Source organism: Talpa europaea (genome assembly GCF_964194135.1).
Source record: "Talpa europaea genome assembly, chromosome: 3".
Taxonomy (NCBI): domain Eukaryota; kingdom Metazoa; phylum Chordata; class Mammalia; order Eulipotyphla; family Talpidae; genus Talpa; species Talpa europaea.
In genome coordinates, this window is record NC_140069.1 from 19,622,389 (window position 1) to 19,643,696 (window position 21,308).

At 33.0% G+C, this 21,308-nt stretch overlaps 1 protein-coding gene across 1 annotated transcript in view; it reads left to right on the top strand.

Moving 5' to 3' along the window:
- CSMD3 (CUB and Sushi multiple domains 3) overlaps window positions 1-21,308 on the top strand; it is a gene marked incomplete at both ends in the record, with an annotated part of 827,299 nt that overhangs the window by 640,576 nt on the left and 165,415 nt on the right. Inside the window, 3 exons of the mRNA XM_084229760.1 lie at window positions 102-289; window positions 4,567-4,761; window positions 17,175-17,291. Of these exons, the coding sequence (XP_084085886.1) occupies window positions 102-289; window positions 4,567-4,761; window positions 17,175-17,291 (500 nt within the window). The remainder of the gene's footprint in view (window positions 1-101; window positions 290-4,566; window positions 4,762-17,174; window positions 17,292-21,308) is intronic.

Genomic DNA, 21,308 nt, shown 5'->3' on the forward strand with positions numbered 1-21,308 from the left:
TTTTTAAAGATATTGACTGAATAATATAGATTACATGAATATTATGGTTAATACCTTAGTAGTAATCATTCTCTTCTCTGTCTCTCACTTCTTTTTTTTAGTTTTAGCATAGAACCAAACTATGATTTCCTTTATATATATGATGGACCAGACAGTAATAGTCCTCTGATTGGAAGTTTTCAAGACAGCAAATTACCAGAGAGAATAGAAAGCAGCTCAAATACCATGCATTTGGCTTTTCGGAGTGATGGATCTGTTAGTTACACTGGATTTCATTTAGAATATAAAGGTAAATGTGAACATTCAGTATCAGTATTGTGATTTAAATTTTGAGAACTTTATAAAGAAGAATGATTCTGTGTTGGCCCTTGTCAGTGGTGAGTTATATGTGTATTTCTTAGTGCAGCCTACCTACATTTCACATCATAAAAGAGCTCTCAATATAGATTTTTCCTCCAGTGAAAAGGAAATTAGCATTTTCTTAATTACTACCAAAGGAAATATATCAGGCAAACGAATTAGCAATTTGTATACTCCAGGAGTTGGCTGAGACCACAAAATATTTTACCAAAAAAAGCTAATTTTTGTAAGATAAAGATTCACTAAAATATCTCATTGACTAATACTATTCTCAAAAATAAGGAAAAATAAATAGTAAAAATTATGTTTCAGAAATATTTAAAGATATTTAGATGTATCAATATTCAGAACATGGGAAATAAATATAGTGATAATTATGTTTCAAAATATTTCTCCAAATGTTGAAATGTATAAGTATTAAAATATGTGTAATTTTTTTTGTACTCAATGTTCATAAGAACAAATTAAGTCTTAAATACTTAATCATGAAACTTATTTTAAATGAATAGGAAAAAAAGGAACATATAATTCATTTCAAGTTACTGATTGAGTTCTGAAAATACATACTTTGGATGTGTTATTGACCACTTTTTTTTCATTTTGAAATATTTCAAAAACTGAAAAGTGCACAGAATAATAAATTTCAAAGCATCTGCACCCCAACTTGACATAACATTGTGCCATATTTGTTTCAGATCTCTTTAACTGGTTTTAAGAAATATACCATGACATATAAAATTGAAACTGGTTTTCATGTGCCTTGGGAAAGGGGTTAGTGTCACCAGGGCTATTAAAAAGATTGAGAGAAACTCTCCAATTTCACATGGCATGGGTTAAGGAAGATATTTAGAGGGAAAGGAAAAACTCACAAGTCGGCAAGATACACATATCTGGAGGTCTCCAGATATACTTGGAAAGATTTATCAAGACTAAGGTACCTTCTAGACATGATGTGGTACCAATTTCATTCCAGTGGAAAAGTTGAGCCCACCATGGTTCTTCCATATTTCAGAACAAAGTTAAATAATGACATTGTCATTATGAGCTAGTTGACATCAGATGGAGAGGGTTTAGGGCATCTACTATGTATTGGGATTGTCTGCACTGCCAGTTGCTCCAAAGCAGGTGACAATGAGGAAGCTTACAACTTGTGGCTGTAGGTTAGGATGTCGTTGGTCTTATGGACAGTTGAAATTGAGCACCACACCACTCTTTCCAGCTGAAAAAATCTCTCCATACCATATGCCAGGACCCAGATAGCTGCTGACTCTCCAGACAACCATAATGAACACTGTATGTCATTTTCAGACAGTCCAGCTTTTTCATGAGAGTACCATGAGTTTGGTGCTTATCTATTCCATATATGTATGCTTATAAAGATGATAAATAAAACCTGTTGATTTTCCACAAAATGATGTAATTTATTATAATGGGCCCTTCTTGAATAGATATCTATCTATGGAAATACAATTTGGGGTAAAATTCCCTCTAACAACATGCATTTATGATTCTTATTAGTGAAAAAGAAATGTTTATGTATCAATCCTTAAGAATGTATTGAATGAACAGCAGTTATAGCTATGTTTGTTGCAAAGTATGTTTAAAAAATTAATGCTATAGATATTATGCTCTTATTATCAATGTGTCTTCATGAATAAAATGGTAACAAGAGCATAATAAAGCTTTATTTTTTCTAATTGAGTCTTCTTTAACTCTCTAATTTCAGGCACTTATATTACAATAAACATTTACGATACTTTAATTACCTATAGAAACATTCTGAAAAATAAATGTTTTGTGAGAATGGAAAAAACACCATAAGACTTAAGCTTTATTGCTTATGCTCACTTCTATATTCCAGCAGACATCTCCTAATATACTTTATTAGGAGAATATAAGACAAGGGACTTTTTTTTTTTACCTACGAACTATTGATCGCAAACTACTATTTAGGAAATATAGTTACTTATTCACAGAAAAAAACAATCAGCTTGTCTGCCTCACAACCTTTTTTCATAAACTAAAATAGCCTCTCTATCTGTTGCCTGGAACTTTGTACAAAGATCCCTCAGGTGTTTTCTGAATTTCCAGAAGTAATTGCTATGGCATACATGAAAGTAAAGGGCGGTATTATTCATTGAAAACTCTTCACCGAGGATTTAAAGTAGAATGTAAACACAAAAAAGATAAGTGAATCCTTAAAAAATAAGACTGGTAATATAAAATAGTTGCAGAGAAAATGTTTTAAATTCATCATCCATATTTCCCTTTCCTCAAAAAGGAGGATGTTTGCATTATAGATTCACAGATATGTTACTGAAACTTTTGGGCAACCTTTAAGGAAATAAAAAGCAATCTTTCAAAAGATGAATATTAGGCGGTTAGACTTGTCAAAGATATTAATCCTTTTGAGCAGTAATTTCCAGCTTTATTTTTTCCCTCAGGAGACTTAGATCACTACTCTACCTAAAAATTACATTGTGTTTTCATGCTTATTTAAGGAAAGGCACAATGTGGGGTTTTATTCATAAAAATAAACAAATGAACCCCTGCAACACTAAAGCTCTATTCTTAGTAACTAAATTTAATAGTCATCCTACTGCTTCTTTGCTCAAAATGGTGTTTTGTCAATATTTTATCTGGAAAGAAATACAGCTCCTTGGTTTTAGAAGCAAATTTTAAAGTGAAGTCTTAATTTACACTCACATATGCACATATGTAGGTATGCACCCAGGTGTTTGAAGATCACATTATTAAGATTTGGATTGAAACTCAGGAATTAGGTTCACATTCACATTTGGATTGAAACTCAGGAATTAGGTTCACATTCACACACTACAGGACACATTTTTTCCCCTTCATGCCTTTCATCCCCTCTTCACCTAGTCATCTCATTATCTCACAATGCTCAGTTTATACATCTCTTCTTCAGGAAGTTTCCCCAGTGCTTCCTCTTATGTAACACTCATCATAATTATAGGTATTTATTTATTATAATTCTTTTCTTAAGAGACTATAAATGTTATGAGGACCAGAATATTTTCTGACTGTCCACTGCTATATTTCTAGACTGTCAGGTTGCAAGAGAATATTTCCCCACTCCATCCGGGTTCTTCTGAAATTGGATAAATGAACAGATTATCATCATACATTAATAATAGAAAAAATCAGAATTTAATAATGTAGGTATGGAGAATTCACATGGTTATAAATTTTAAAGAAAAATGGGGCAACCAGGAATTTTTATCTTGTGTTTAAGGACCAAGGGTTTCAAGAAGAGAGAAAGAGGAATCCCTCATATGACAGAGAGGTTAACCTGAGGATGACTCTGAGAGTTAAAATGATGACTTAAATGAGGAGTACTTGTTCACTGATAAGCTTACACCTAGAGGATGACACCCAAACCATGTTCTTCTAGGTCCTGAAACAGGGGGGAAAGGGAAAATTACTGAGGAAAGGGTAAAGTTTCTCTTAGTTTCTAGGGCCTTTGCTGATCCCCTTTTTTCCCCCTAGTGAAAAACAGAGAAAATTTTATTATTGTTTTATCATTATAAAAATGATATTGAAATCAGTCCCACAATTCCTGGAACAATAAAATTGTTGGAACAATAAAACACTAAGATATCGTTGACTTAAATGTCAGCAATTTAGTGAGTCATATTCAGAGATACACACACCTTCTAACATCCCATTAACACAAGGTAAATTCTCATGAAGAAAATCACCACACTTGTTAATCTGAATTTATTGTTTTCTCCTTTACAGTGCACATTTATTATTTCTTTAGTATTACGATAATCAAAAATGGACAATACTTTTACCCAGATCTGTTAATATGCAGTGTTCTAGTGCTTCCTGGTCAAGTGGATGAACCAATCTGCCTATTTTTTGCATATTTTCAAAATGTTCATCCAATCTTTTTTGTTCACTCTCTGGATACAAAGAAAATGGTTCATTTGTTATAAATGTGTCCATTACTATTGCTATGAAAGTGCTTGACTCTGACATAGACAGAAAAAGACCATAATTTGGATATTATAAAGATTTTGTTGCTGTTTTATAATGGGCAGTCTTCTGGTAGAAATGTCAGGAATGACTGGAGTAAATATGTTAATCATTTCAGACAAAGAAGTATAGACTTTACTTCCATTTGGAAGAATAAAAGAATTTTAAGTTAATTAATTTTATATCAACACTACTTTACAGCAAAACTCCGAGAGTCCTGCTTTGATCCAGGAAATATAATGAATGGCACCAGACTTGGAATGGATTACAAATTAGGTTCAACTGTCACCTATTACTGTGATGCTGGTTATGTTCTTCAAGGTTATTCAACACTCACCTGTATCATGGGAGATGATGGAAGACCTGGCTGGAATAGAGCGCTACCAAGTTGTCATGGTAAGAAACAGTTTTTATTGTTAGAAAGAATGAAGAAATGTTTAAAACTATCTCTGTATGAAAATTAACTAACGTGTGATCTGCAAGTGTAGTATAGGCAATGAAGAGATTTTTATCAAGGATTCTAAATACTGAGTTCGTTAAGGAAATGGTGTTGGAAAAGTGCTCATCTTCCCAAGCATCTCTAACACATTGCACAGCAAAGCAGGCAAGTGCTCTGAGAGCAGGGCGGGAGCCTGCCTTGTTCATTTGTGTGCCTCAGGACATGGAAGAGTATCTGAAAACATTAGGTGCTCAGTGATCTTTTAACTGAGAAAATGATGAACAGACACATTGAGACTGACATTTCAACACAAATAGATAAATGTAGCAACTTCAATATTCAGAATTGATGATAAATCATTATTTGAAATAAGGATATAGAAAAATAGACATTTCTCCTAAGAATTAGGTTCTTTAAAAGTCAAAATCAAATGAAAGCTACTCGAACAACTCCAGCAATACAAGGATGGCTCAAAAGGGCAGAAAGATGGAAAAATACCTAAAAATTAATTTTAGTAACTTAGTATCAGATATTAAAGTTGCCAGAACTGCAGCAACTAGAGTTAGTACAAGACCAAATATATCAGATTCAGTTTGACAAGGATCTGATGATAATCTTAACCAGGAGAAAAACCTCTGATTTTAGAAAAAGATCTTAGGGAAATTATATTCAAAAGAAACAGAATTAATATATGTGAGGTTAAGGCAGTTAGTGAAGAAGCACCTGAAAAAAAAAAATCTTCTTCGCGTTGGGGTGTAGAATTCACTGAGCAGTAAGCCATACTAAATTAACTGTTTTTTTCACAACGGTTTGGAAAAGGGAAATCTGCTTATAGTTAGAAAAATATAGTAGACTAGAAATTAACTTTTAAAATTTACTCTGTTATGATTAAGAAATCTTCTGATTTAATGATTTAATATTTTAAATGTCAAAATTAGTGTGTAAAGTATTGTAGAATTGGAAAAAATTTGTTCTTAAAGATAAATTCTTTGAAAAATCTTTTGTATTTTTTATCAAAGGTAAGTATATATGTGATAACTAAGAAAGAAACACAAAGTAGTTTAAAAACTTACAACTATGGTAATTGGGGGGATTTCCATCTCTATTCAATTCCCCTCTACTATCCTATTCCTCAAGTTAACCTTCTAATATTTTTTTCTTTTTCTTTTTCTTTTTTTTTTTTTTTTTTTGTGGGACCCTTCCCAGTGGCCGGGGATCTAACTGGCTCTGCAGAGGCTGTGGGCAGCCTCGCAACCCAGCGCTCAACCACTGCGCCACCAGGGGAGGCCCTATTTTTTTCTTTTTAATTTCTCTATGGGCTCCTCCACAAAACACTGCATATCATATGATGCTCTGTACCTTGATTTGTCTATTGATTCATTGATATAAAAAAAAAAAGAGTATGTCACATCCCTAGTCCTTGTCTTCAGTGTTCAGAGTGATACACTTTTTGATTATTCTAATAATTACCTGTTTCATGTGTTAATTTTCTGTTTTCCTCTATTTTTCATCAATGTTTGAAAATGAGGTGGCTTAGCTCCTCTGTTTTATATGCTAAGTATTCACTCAGAGTGGGAATTTTGGTTAGACTCTGAAAATATGGGCAGGAAGTTTTGACTGACTGGTAGCTAGGCTTTCCTTTAGCATATTTAAATAGGCTGTTGGCTGTTAGACTGAGATGCCTACATGCCAAAATAATCTAAGCTTCTTTAATTTTTAAAAGAAGGAAAGCAGAAATATGGTGATACTATGCCCAGTCTTTGAATGTCACTATATTTTACTTTTTCTTGGAACGTTGGCCTACTCTCACCACAAAAAATCGTACAGTCATGAGTTATTAGGCTACATTTACTCTTTAGCATGTAACACATTAATATATACAAACAGATTGTTAGTAAATCTTTTTTTAACCTGAACTGAACCATACAGTTTAACCAAATTGTGTCTATTTTAAAAATGCTTTTATCATGGTTAGGATTAAGTGTACATTTTAAATCTGAAGAAAATGTTTTTAAGAGCTTATGTTGGACACTGGGAGATTATATTTGTCAGAAGTAGATACAAAATGATACCATCCTCTGGTAAGTCCTTCTCAGTGATGAGAAACCCTGCAGTTTATCTCATGAGAATGTCACATATATTAAATGATAGCAAAGCAGGATATCTGCACCTGCAATTCACTTTGTGATAGAAAAAAAAATTTGGAAAATAATTTCTTCCCTTCTTATTTTTCATACTTTGAAAAGTATCTGTTGAAACTCTGAGTAATTTCAGTTATCTATATGCATTCTGGATTAAAGTAGAAGTCTTATATCATTCTTATCCATAATCTCACTCAATATTAGGTAAAGGTAATAAAACATAAAGTGACAGATTCCATACCTATCCCTTTATAATCATTGCTTGATTTATTTCACCTAATGTCATTATATTTGCTTATATAAACCCCTCTTTAGGGCACCAACCCTCTCTTAACTTCTTAGCCTCTCTCTTACATGGTTTCTCTCTTTCCCTTGTTTCCCCATACTTTCTCTTCTGAACACAAAAATGTAATCTTTAAAGCACATATCAGATTACATCACATGTTTACAAAATCCATTAATGACATCCTAAATCTAAATAAAGGCCCAAGATCTTACAACACGAAGCTCTACTTAATCAACCCTGACCTTTCCAGTGTTGCCCCTCTCTACTACACTCTGAGTCACACTGGCCTCTAGTTTCTTCAAAGTGCTTAATACAGTTTGGCCTTAAGTCTTCCACTTGCTATCCTTTCTGCCTGGAATGTTTTTTGTACACTCCCTTACTGGCTGGCACTCCTACTTCCTTCAGGCATATGACCTCTTGTGTTCTTAGTAGAAAAACATTGCTGTTTACCTTCAGGCCAGCTCCCAAAATGGGAGCTCCCAATATATCTAAAATAGAAATGAATTATCCTGAGCAAAGATATCTGTGATGTGTGTATTTTAGAGCTTTAAATCATTGACTATTAAATCATTAAAATTGGAAACACTGACCACAATACCAATGCAGCATTCTTAATTTGTTGTACACAGGAGCATCCCACTGATAAATAATTATAATAAGACCCTAAAAATAAACATATGTGGACCATTAAAGAATCAATAGCTTGCAAATTTTTCTAAAGGAGGTAATATATCATTTATTCATTCCTTTTTTCAGGCATCCAAATTACTAATTATTTGCATGGTTCTTAGCTATTGGATAAAACATGAGTTAAATATACTCCTTAGCCTTGAGAATTTATGAGATACAGACAGATATGATCCATTCTTAGAAATGATAACTGTTCTGTAAGCATAACATGGAGATACATCTGACATAATTATGTAGAAATATCAGGGAAGTCTTTATGAAAATGATACATAAATTGAAATTTAACAGTATACATAAGAAGCAACCAGGTGAGGCTAAGGCATAAGGGAATGATGTATTTCACACCTAGGGTTTAGCATATGTAAACATGTTGAAGCAAGAGTAAACAGGGAATGTTGGTAGAATTTCAAGTAGCTCAATAGGGTGAGTGCTTTGGGAGGAAAACTGATGAGAGATAATAGCTTATCTGTACTGAGCACAGTTTGAACTCTTGTGCAGATATTATTTTATACCTCATCATAACTCCATGGATTAGGGAATACTAATAATCACATTTTCCAAATGAGGAAACCAAGACACAGACAGGGGGATTCAGTAACTTGCTCAAAATCGCAAAGTTGCCTAGAAGTCTGGCTTTGGAGTCCATGTTCTTAAATCACTGCCTTATGTAAGTGGTTAATTCTACAAATGACACTGCATTGATATTTTTGTATCTCCAGAGCATAGGAATGCCTGGTATACTTTAGTTGGATAAATGTTTCATGTGTAGATGCTGGCACTAAGAATGATTGATGAGATTTGGGGTTCTCCACTTAATTCTGCATCTTCTTCCAAGTATGAGAATTAAGTAAAGTTAAATTCCTAAAAATAACTGACGAAAGCATTCATCTGAAATACATTGCTGCATTTTATTTGAAATACAAGTTTGCATAAAACACAAATGTCTTAATTAATATACTTAGTGCTAATTCAGTTGTTTTGAAAATCTGCAACATTATTGTAATTATTTTGTTTCACGATATTAAGAGTTATGTCCTGGGTTTAGAGGGAAAATAGATAAATTACCCAATCAATTTGGACCTCTCTATGCAAAGACTGTAAACATGAATTTGTTAAAATGGACATCCTATAGTCAGATGGTATCATTCCTTTTTCAAATCCCAACTTTATGTGGAGTGTTAAAAGGAATTATAAGGAGAGTCCTTACCCTATCAACTTAAAAGAAAGCTTTGAAACAAATAAAAAAAATAGCTTATTTCATAATTGCAGCTTTCCAATTTTTTAGTTATCTCTCATTAGTAACATCTTATGACCTACTTTTAATTAAATCACATTGTTTGAGTGTATGAATAAATAAATTACTGAACTTTGTTCCAGATCTTTTGCTTAAATAGCATTACCAGCTATGGGCTAATTTCTCATTTCAAATATCCTTGAGATTTATAATAATTTTTGAAATATGAAGCAAGTCTAGAGCCCCATTCCATAACAAATACATGTAGAGGTCATGTAGTCTAATATATTGGGCCATTTAGTATTTAATGTGATTTAAATATGTGATATAACAAAAGCATATAGATGAAAAGATTCATGAAACAAAAGCCCATGGTAAATTATTTCATCATAAATAATCAAATATCTGCCCTTAATCAGCTACATGCAAATTTTGTTCACAAATATAATATACAGATTATATGTCAGAACTATGTTCTGTAAAGAAGTGGAATGCATTCTGTATTAAAAAAAAGTTAAGGAAATATTAGCATAAAACCAAAGCATGTTTCATTCTCATATTTAAAAAGAAACGGGAAGAGTAGCTGACGTTATTGAGCACCTGCTATTTTTCAGGCACTCTTAAACACATTATCACTCCAGTTGTCCTCCTGCATGCCAGTCTGAAGAATCATTAACACTGTTATAAACAAATCCCCACTGCTACGGGTTCTGGAGCACACTATGAAGAGTCACCATTGTAAGGAAGCAATTTGATTGCAAATCAATGTCTATAATTCAGAGCATATTGACTTTGTGACCATGGACTTAGAGCTCATATTTAAACCATTTTTATTTTCTCTCCCTTTGGAATCTCAATCACTATGACTAGACTTGTCATTTATAAGATGCCCACACTCTCCACTACCATGCAGTCTAACTTTGTGATTAGCTACAAACATAACTTCCTAATTTTCCCCAGGTTTTTAAGATAAACAAAACAAATTGCTTATGCAAATATTTGAATCAGTTCAGTGATATTCTCCTTACAGATGGAGAAAATAGCATGTCACAGCGCTATAGAAAGGGACTTCAGAACTAATCTGGAGAATGGGAAGGCTTTCCTGAAAAGTGTTTATAAGGAGATCAGGAAGGAGTTAAACTATTAAAGATTTTTTTTTTCCTCTAACCTCATTTTATACTAATGTGTTAGTTGTTATAAGTGTTCTTTAAAATAATATATATTACCATCACTAAAAAGCCTTGGTTTAGACAAAAATAGGAAATAAACTAAGCAATAAAAATGGATTTTAGTTTTTAAAAAGCACCGATAATTCAGTCACATTTATTTTAAAATCGTGTCTTCCCATACACAGTTTCCGACAAAATCATAGATTAGCAATTACTAGGAATTTGGGAGTGGAATAAACGGGGAGTGACTACTAATGAATATTGGAATTAGTTTGGAGAAAAATATTCTGAAATTAGTGGGGTTGTTTACGTAACTTTGTGAACATTCTAAAATATCACTCAGCTGTATACTTTAAAAAGGTGAACTTTATACTATGTGAATTATATCTCAATCTAAAAACTGAGATTAAAAAATAGTGATATAAGTATCATAGTAGTCTAATATACCTTAGTAGTCTGATACATCACAGTAGTCTAATAACTCATAGTTGAGTTACACTCATAAGATCATGATTAGTGTAATTTGTATACGGTAACATGGAAGCTTTACCTAAAAAATAAATCTTTTCATTTCCTTTGTCATAGATTAACTCTCCCTTTTGTAAGAAAACATTTTCTGATAAAGAACAAAGTTCAGAGCTATGGGAGTTAAAGGGAGTTCCATATTAGGCATCAAAGTCAAATGAATGAGTCAGTAAGGTGACAGATTTAGATGCTCATCTCCTACCAGGTTGACTTAGTGAGTCATTAAGATGTTTTTCAAGCCACCAATTACCACATTGAGATGGATTTTTTCAGTGTTAAACAGGGGTGTGGAATCATCACAAAATTCATTCACAAATCGTAAATACTGATGTTTGCATTTTTTTCTTATAGGTGAACAGATGGAACAATAAAAAATAGCAATATTATCCTTACTTTTCCAGATAAATTTGAATATATATAAAAATAAAGAGGAAAATAAATATCAACATGAATAAATTAGTTATTTTATAATTTAGCATAACATGTCTAAGCAGATAACTAAATGAAATGCATATCTTTATTTAAGTGACAGGAAGAGAAGCATGAAATGAATATCTGAATGGGAATTATTAGTAAGATCAAAGTTTTGAACAAAGGAAAGAAACAATAGTGCTTCTAATTTTAAAGTCAATACTTGGAATAATAACTGTATTACCAATTTTTATTATAGAGTTTAAGGATTATAAGAGGACTTTTTTTAAAGACAGAGTGTGAGAGATAGAGACTCTATGGAAGAAACAGCTTTCAAATACAATCTATACCAGAATTTATGATTTGTGACATTCAATCAAGCATAAGCAATTTAGGAGAAGTGAACGAGCACTTTTTCTTAAGGTATAGCAGTTCTTTCAAACAGAATCCCAGAGCACATCTAATAAATTATTGATTTAATATAGCGTATTGCTCTTACGTGACCTATAAGAATTCATCACATTTGAAAAGTACCTAACTTGCTTTGAGGAAAATTTATATTTTTATATATTATATATTATATAATAATTGTCATTATAAAGAATATTTGATGATAAATTATATGTTACACAAGTGAAAAGACAGATTTGAAATTGGAAAGAGCTTAAGGCTATGTTGCATATATTAAAACGTCCCTTAAGGTATATGGACATTCAAGTAGTGTCTCTTCCAATTTATGATTTGTATTCCTCTCTTTCACCCAGTGGGAAGGTGCCTCCTGTTCTCCACCTTCTTAATTCCTCCTCCCACATCCCACAGACATGATCCACTATAGGTGGAAAGTCTTTTTCATTGAGTGGCTAAATGCATTAAAACCCAGTAACAGTTTCACCCTGTGATTTCCCTGGAAATAGCACATGTGTCTGCTGTATCACTGTTTCATAGTTTAGGGGTAAAACAAGCATAGACAATGTAGTTACAACTTGGGCAAATTTTATTTATTTTTTTATTTTAAAGATTTATTTATTTATGCATACAAGAGCTGGGATACAAGCCAGAGGTTTGCGGGGGTGAGAGGTTCACCAGAGTGGGGAACAAGTACAGGCAGATTTACCACAGTACACTGCTGAGGGGAGCAGTGGGCAAGCCAGGAGAGGTCTGTTGCACCATTTGGGTTGCTCCCTGGCTGGCCGGGAATTGAACGCATGCTGCAGTGGCTGTGGATAGCTTCATAGGTTATGTCTTAACCCTTGTGCCACCAGGGAGGCCCCACAACTTTTATTCATACAATACAAACCATATAAATTCAGATAAAAGAGAATTTTAAAAGACAAAAATGGGGGGGGGGCTCTCCGCTGGCGCAGCAGTTGAGCGCCAGGCTGTGAAGCTGCCCGCAGCCTCCGCAGCGCCTGTTTGATCCCCAGCCCCCAGAGAGGGTCCCACATGGCGAGTTGCTCCCCTCCTCAGCAGTGTATTTTGTCAGTCTGCCTGTTCTGCTCCCCACTCTGGCTCTGGTGAATTCTCTCACCCTCTTGCACTTCTGACTGTACCCAGTGCTTGTATAAATAAATATTAAAAAAAAGAAGAAAAAAGAAAAAGAACAAAATTATAAGAAATTAAATTATATGGGTAATTTATCACACTCATTGAGAATATGCTTCAGATGATAAAATGTTACAATAAATATGCTATTGTGAAATGACAGACACAAATTTACTATTTCTTCAGTGTATAAGAGTATTCTAATGACTCTAATATAGTAATCTTGTTGAATATAATTTAATGTTTAAACATACATATCTTTCACAAAATATTTCCTCTAAATGTAAAGCAACAGTGATTCCTGGTAATAAAAAAGCCAAAGATTTCAATAACAAAAATAATTAAAAAATAGGACTATAAGGACTTATTAAGAAGCTATGTCTCAGTTCTGTCTTGGATTTAAGTGATTAACTGTGGTAATTCAACAAAATGCAATGCTTGTGTTATGTGTTACAGAATACCTTTTGATAGTAACCTTGTCTTGCAAACATAGTTCATTTACTCCTCCAACAAACATTAATTAAGAACCTTCTGTGTATCAAAGGTGTCCTAAGAAGAGAAGAGAAACCTAAGATTGGTGTATTGGTAAAATCAGTCAGTAGTAGGAACTTAGGAGGCTGAATGGAATGGAGAGTCTTATTGGAAGAGCTCACCTGGAATTGTTGTGAGTCTGGATTGTGGCAGTTACAGTGGTACAGAGAAGATTGAACCCCAGAGCTCAGGAAGATAGTGTCCAGAATAATAGCACTTTATAATAAACTAAGTTTGACATTTTAAATCTTTGAAATAATTTGGCTCTACATGAACATATAAATCACAGTTCTTTAGTGCTACTAGGTCATAATTATAGTAAATATCATAAAATTAAATTATCATCAAAACTGTTGCATATTTTGGAATATCCATATGGCATGCGTCAAAGTGTGTTCTGGGCAACTTTGATCCTGTGAAATATTACAGTCTAACAGTCTCCATGATCAAGAGTTTGTAAGAAAGAACATGACATACCCCAAACCTTACTGAATTCTAAACGAAAATCTATGGTAAAGCACCCTCTTTCACCCATGTATTTCCCACACTTTTAAGGCCATTCCTACTCCTAATTCATGTGTTCTACAAAAATGTTATTAAAACACAGATTTATAAGATAGTCATGTATCACCTAACTTATAATCAGGGACCAATGAATTCTTAGTTTAATGCATAACATTGGAAATAATTTGACAAAAGGCTCACAGGAATAAGTTAAAATGCAAATAATTTAATTTAAAATGATTCAAAGATCCAGCTTTCTTTTACCTTCTACTGATTGTTAACAGAGCCAGAAAGATAAAGGTCACCCTTTTCTGTACTAGCCTATAAGATGAATTTAAAGCAAGAAGAGAGATTATTAAAAGCTTCTAGGAATCAATATTAGGAGAATCAGTAAAGTTAGCATGATTTAGTCACTATCCCATTTAAATTTTTATAAACATAAAACAAATTACAATAGAGCTGTATTTCAAAGCATAGTTAATTTCCCCTTGTTTATATTATTTACATACTGCATAAAATATTGTCATTTACGACAGTACTTGGCATTATTGCCTATAAATTAGTCCATGTTTTAAGCACAGAGCAAAAGAAATGCAAAATTATCGCTACCAAATACAAATAACCAGACATAACATTATATCAATTACTATAAGGCCATGTGATTATTCTGCTGCAACCTGTATTATGTATTCACAAGTGGTAAAAAAAAGCCATATTTTTCATATTTATAAATGATATTTTCAACAATACCTGTCTTAAATGTCCATTATGCAAAATAAAATATACAAAACAAATTAAGGTTGTTGGATGCATATTAATGTGGAATGACAGAATGTTTATGACTAAGTCACAAAGCTGAACTTGAGTGAAAGCTCTCATTTATATTCATACTTTCCTAAATATAAAAATAAGGGCTTTTGTCACATACATTCAAATTATTGTAATTTTGAAGCACCTTAAAATCAGAAAGAAGGTTAACATAAAACATACTATTTATTCTTGAATGATGCTGTCATCAGTACTATTATCAGTTGAATAAAGTATTCAGTGCTGAAAAAGTAATACACCTGACTACTTTAAATCTCAAACAATAATGAGTGATGAGAGCAATGCATCTTTGGTTATTATAATCACTGTCAATTTGCTTTGTTTTGGGGAGTTCTAATTTTAGTATTTTAATTTTAACCATTATCACTTTATACCAGATTAAAAGATAAAAGGAAGAACATTCATAAGCCACCCTACTGATACAAGATACTGTTTGGTGTGTTTGTATTTGTGCGTGTTTGTCGGGAGGAGGTGTTCAAATATATTGCTACATTTTAAAATTTTGACCAAGAATATATCAAAGATTTTGACTTTTTCAAACTCATGAGTCTTCTTGAGCCACCTGCCTACCTTCCCCCTCCCTACCCACAGCTGCATCCCAATCTCTTTTAAAAGGAAAGTCAGGACTTCCTATATGAACTCTAAAAAATTTCCAAATGAAAATCTAAAACCATGTATTTCTAAACCTATGCATTTCTAATCTCCTTCAGCCATTTTTTTCAGGTTATAGATTGCCAGTACTGCCTTCTAAAGTTAATCACTCCACTCTTGTTCTTGATCTTATCTTTTACAAGCTTCTAGGTCAGTGCTCCTGATAGTCTGCTTTTTAATATTTCCTTCCTCTCTATTAATCAAAACACCAATAACAAAAACTATTTCACCTTTGCATCTTCCAGCAACTACTACCTACATTCCCCTATACTCTACTCTGGATCAAGGAGTGGCAAACTTTTTCTTTAAAGGGCTACATAGTATTTTGGGTTTTGCTGGCCACATATATCTTTTGTTGCATCTTCTTATTTAGTTTTGTTTTATAACTCTTTGAAAATATATATATATAAAAAAAAACCCTCATGGTCCATGGGCTGGGTTCAACTTGCTGTCTATAATTTATGGAATGCTGTTTGGTGGAAAATTCTCTATGAATAATACCAAAACTCCTTTTTTGGGTATTTGAGGGGGATCCTCAATGCAAATATTCAGAGACATTTACAAGATGGGCAGAAGGACATCAAACTGTCACCTTCAATATTGATAAAAGCTGAGGAACAATAAAAACGGGTGTCATCTGCATAACCAATGCCACCTGCTCAAGAGACTTGGCCAGCAATACTTAGTGTACAGGAGACCAGCAAGTGTGCTCTGCAAGCAGGAGGTCTCCAACAGGAAGTAAAGTCAAAGTTCTTGTCATGAGTTCATCTTCAGAAAACTTATTCCACCTCTGAGGGAGAGGTGGTCAGGACTAGCAGGCCTATTTAGGGAAAATTCATCCTCAAGGAAACCACCAACCAGTAGAAGCAACACCCACTTCCTGACACTCCAGATTGCCAAATCTACTCAGATCCTGTTTCATTTATTCCCATTTTGCAGCATTTAACCCTTGTGAACACTTTCTTTGAATTGAAACTCTCTTCTCCCTTGACTCCCAAGAAACAAATTTGTCCTCAGCCACCTCTATCAGATCTTCAAACCTGGTACTCTCCAAAGCTCCTTTTTGTGACCTTTTCTCATTCTACATACTTTTCATTCACATAAAGAATATTGGCTGACATATTCGTGGTCTCAATACACAAATAACAGGACATAACATTATATCATTAATAGTCAAGGTCATTCTCTTGCGTTCCAGAAATATGAATCGCAGTCTTTTCTTCTATCTTATGAATAACTACCACCATTTACAAAGTTCCCATAAACACTGATTTCACCCTCATTTTTTCAGGAGCATTTGGGGCCAAGGTATCAAAAATAGTCTACCTTTATGCACAACCTGCAAACTGCTCTAAGTGTAAAATCATATAAACAGATAAAGATTAGTGAGACAATATTATATTTAAATGAAGTGGTTAATGTATCTGTATAGCCATCATGCCCCATGTACAGAAATGCCAAATTTAGTGTCAACGTAATCAGTGTTGACTATGAATAGAGTTACAAAGCCTGGAAGTGAGTAAAATAATTTCCCACTTACATATATGATTTCTTATCATTACACAAAAGATAATTGTCTTTATTTACCCTTTTATCATAAATTAAATCAGGGCCACCAATGTTACCACTATGAGATGGTACCATTATAACATGAATATATTACTTTTTTCTAGAAAAGAGTAATATGAATCCTTAAAAAGTTTTATATAGCATTTTTTTATTTTTAATAAAATGGGAGATCTTCATAAAAATGGTAATAATAATAAACCTTAAAACCAAGTAGCCAGATGCTATATCAGAAAAATAATACAAATTTTTATTTTTTTCTAAACTCTCTTTAATCATTTTTATTTCCTAGCACCCTGTGGAAGTCGTTCAACAGGTTCAGAAGGGACTGTTCTATCACCAACCTATCCAAAAAATTACAGTGTGGGACATAATTGTGTTTATTCAATAGCAGTTCCCAAGGAGTTTGGTAAGTAACATTCATCTCATCATGTAGTATTTTGTCCTTGAAATGCTTTATTTTTCACTACATTTTATTCAAAATGTTAGTTTTTTAATGAACATATTTACTACATAATGTTCTTTATTCTGTAGCTGTTTTTAGATGGTAGCTTTGTAATACAATTGAGGTCTTTGAACTCAATATGAATTTACAGTCAAGTACACAGGTGAACAACAATATAAAAATGAAAACAGGATTGTTTTTAATTTTTAAAAATAAGTACATTCAGTAACATTGCAAGTGCCTTTATATCAGAATTATATAAAATGGAAAATTACCGAGCATAAAAAAAAGTCTGTTCTCCAAAATATGCATAAAGTCAAAGTATATACAAAGCAATCATATCAGTTTTATATTTTATTAAAGAAGAGGTTTTGGTTTTAAGCACCTAGTTTCAGGGACAACAGTGAATATGAAAAGACAGCAAAGGACATCTCAGCTCATCTTGTCAACCTGACAATCTGTTCTGTGTTGTCACTGAGAAGACAATGTGTCCTTTGCTGCCTTCACTTTTCTCTGATCACAAGTCTTAGAAATCGCTTAGTGGATTTAGAGGTTTGGGACCTAAATCTAGCTGGATCTAACCCAGCTTGTGTTCTGTTTATGGATGAATAGGCAGAGGGGATATTCAGTGAGCATTAAAGTACAAGAGGCTAAAAGTTCACATTTCTAAATTTTAGATATACAGCATCACATTATATGGTAAGGGATCTACTATAGCTGTAATAAATTTCTTGGCCTAGAAGACCAAGTATGTTAGCAGAAGGACCTGGATTTTGTCAATATGAAGATTTTTGCATCACATCTTTACTTAATGTTTCCAGTCCAATATATAAAATAAGCTGATGTTTCCAGTCCAATTTCTTATAACAAAATATTACCTATATGTCCTCCTTTTCTCTCTCTTCTGAAACAAGTCCAAGAACCACAACTTGAGAGAACAGTGTCATCAGAAGTGAAGAAGTGAAGTACTAAACCTTTTATTTTAATCTTGAAATAGAGTGATGTTTCCAGTATTAAGATGTCTGTTTCTGTAATCTATAAAATATTCCTTCTTCCTAGCATATTGATTGGTTGAATCAGAGATGAGCTCTTTGATTTTGATGTGACAATTTAGAAATAAAAACATCATCCACTTATTTTTTTTTTTCCTTTTGTGTCAAAGAAAGTTCATTCTTTGTTAGAGGGGTTTATAGTCTAGGTGCCCAAAACTTTTACGCGACTGCTGATGAAATCCTAATGATGATGGTCCAGAAGACTGCATGGCTGTCTGAGTCTTCTTTAGAAACCATTAAATTGTTTTATTGCATTATGTTCTTAGGATTCCATGTGGCAGAGGAATTAAAAAGGAAAATCAGCCATTTACTTTTCTGATGCATATATACGTTGGTCACTTGAAGATATTTTACAGCAGACTATGTATGTTCAAAAAGAGAAGGAAAAATTACTGATTAAAATGATAGTAAGTTAACAGATTCCTAAATAGAATCTTTATTTTAGCAGGCATTTTAAGTTAAATTGGATCATCTTAATATTAAAAAAAAATACTGCGCAAACAATAATCAGTGGCTTTTAATATTATTTCTTGAACAAGTCTTTTTTGATCATTTGTGGATAAGATCATGTATACTTTGATATATTAGTAAACTTTTTTTGTATATTGCTATGAAGAGGCCTCTTTAAAAGTAGCTATCATCACCTTGAACTTTGACTTCCAAATGTTTTATATTTGTTTCTTATTCATAACCATTATCTTTCCAGTATTCCATATTTTCCCTCCAGTCAATCAGGAACTATCTTTCACTCTGACACTGCCTATTAAATAGGTTTATAATTTAAAAATATAGGTCTTAGAATTTGAACGGAAAAACAAAAGCAATGGATTGAATTCCACACACTATTTATAAATGCACACACATGCTTTTTAGTTTTGGATATCTAGATTTTTAAAATATGCACTAATGTAGTGTTGACCTGTGTATATAAAATTAGCCAACTATTTTCATGTTTTATTTCAAAACTGACAGCTATTCCTTTCTTCTCTGTATAGTCTCCTTTAAAACACACATACATTTGAATATTGCTATTGATCTTAAATCTGGGTATTTTTAAGTGATCTATTTTATTCATCATCACTTTCATGATTTATGTGGTTACCTTCTTTATGCCTAATTCAGTAATTTATTGTCACTAAAGTTCCTCATATTTTAGTGCCAAATTGTTGTGAGATAATTTTGCTTGCTCATTAGGACAGTAAATCATTTTATTCACATTCTATTATTTTCTTTGTGAAGTTTTCAGTAATAAACAAGGCCTTATGATCATTTTTTTATATTTTAGGATATTTTATATTTAAACTATGTGACACTTCATTTCTTAACAGTATAATTGCATCAAAGTCATTGATTAGTACTTTCTAAATATTGAATTTACTTATTTAGGAGTAACAGATAATGTTCATAAAATGTGTTTTTATTCAAAATTTGCATTTATTGTTTATCTTTTTTTAAATATAGAGCAATTGAAAAGAAGTAGAACAGTTGTTTTTTTTTAATAGATGGTTATTTTAACGTCAACACACAGAAATTAGTCTGTTAAATGTATGTCCATAGGAAATGAAACCCTTATATTTTTTAGCCCTAATACTTTAGAATGAGGAAAATATGATTATCAATATGTATCCATGAGTATTTCATTCATTTCCTGGGTACTATTTATATCATTAGATTTGAAGCTTTTTTGGTCACCCAGGAGTAAAAGATTCCCCATCCAAGTTTGGTTACACTGTCAAGACTCAGGACACCACACATGTGCTAAGAGGGCATGAATAGATATCTTACTCATGTAATGAGGCTTTCTGAAAAGTACTTAAGAGAGCAAGGAAAGCTGGCTGGCTATGGATTTAAGTGTATTTAAGAGTAGTGCTAGAGTGAAAGTTGCCACACTGTAGGTTCAGGACTTTGTGGTTTAAACTCTCTGCTGGTTCTAAAGGAGAGAGCACTAAGGTTTTCTAATCACCTTCCCCCAGATATGAAACAAAAAGGGAAAAAAGAGAAGTAGGACATGAAAACTGTCATCAGTTAAACATCAGAAATGAATCGGATTCTATCACAATTCACACTGATGCACGAATGATAAGTGAAATGTGCCATGCTTCAGTTAATTGAATTTGAACTTTATGCCATCATGGTACTTTATGAGACCTGTAAACAGAACTGGTAAGGGAGGTGAAAATTGCATTGAATGTCTTTTTTTTTTTAATAGCTCAGTATTGTGTATTGTGGGAGGTAAAATGAGTGCTTTGATCACAACTAATAATATTTAATACTCTTAAGAAAATACTGGATGTTGTGGTGAGGCCTTGAATTTGGCTTTAGTATATAGAGCTATATGTGATATTGATTTACATTCTGGTTATCTCTGAGATAAGCATTACGGAAATTTTCGCCTAACAATGGGCAATCTTGGATAGGAACATTTGCTACCATTGGCAGGGACACATGACTAGACTATTGGCAATAGTCAAGGGTCTATACATACATTCAACTAGGTTGGCTTGTTGACCTGGTCATACAGTATAAAGTTGACTTCCCCATGTCTGGGCAATTGCACTGATTATGTCATTTTTTACTAGGGATAATAGCTTGATTATGTTATTAAAATCAGCAACTCTCCAAGGAATTCAAGCATACATGATAGCACTGGTCATCCTGACCACAAAGTACACACATTCCCTTTGCAATTCACTCAGTTGGTTCTGTGGAGCTTCTCAGATAGGTAAGGTCTACAGAAGAGAACCTCATGTAAAACCATGACATCTAGCAAGGAACTAAGCTGAGAGAGAGCAGTAACTTCATGCAGGTGGCCTAAGTGTGTATATTATTGTATCATTTCCATTTTATCAAGGACTTTGTGGCCATACAAACATGAACAGTCATCGAGGCATCTGGATACAGAGGACCATGAACTTAGGGCCTATGAGAC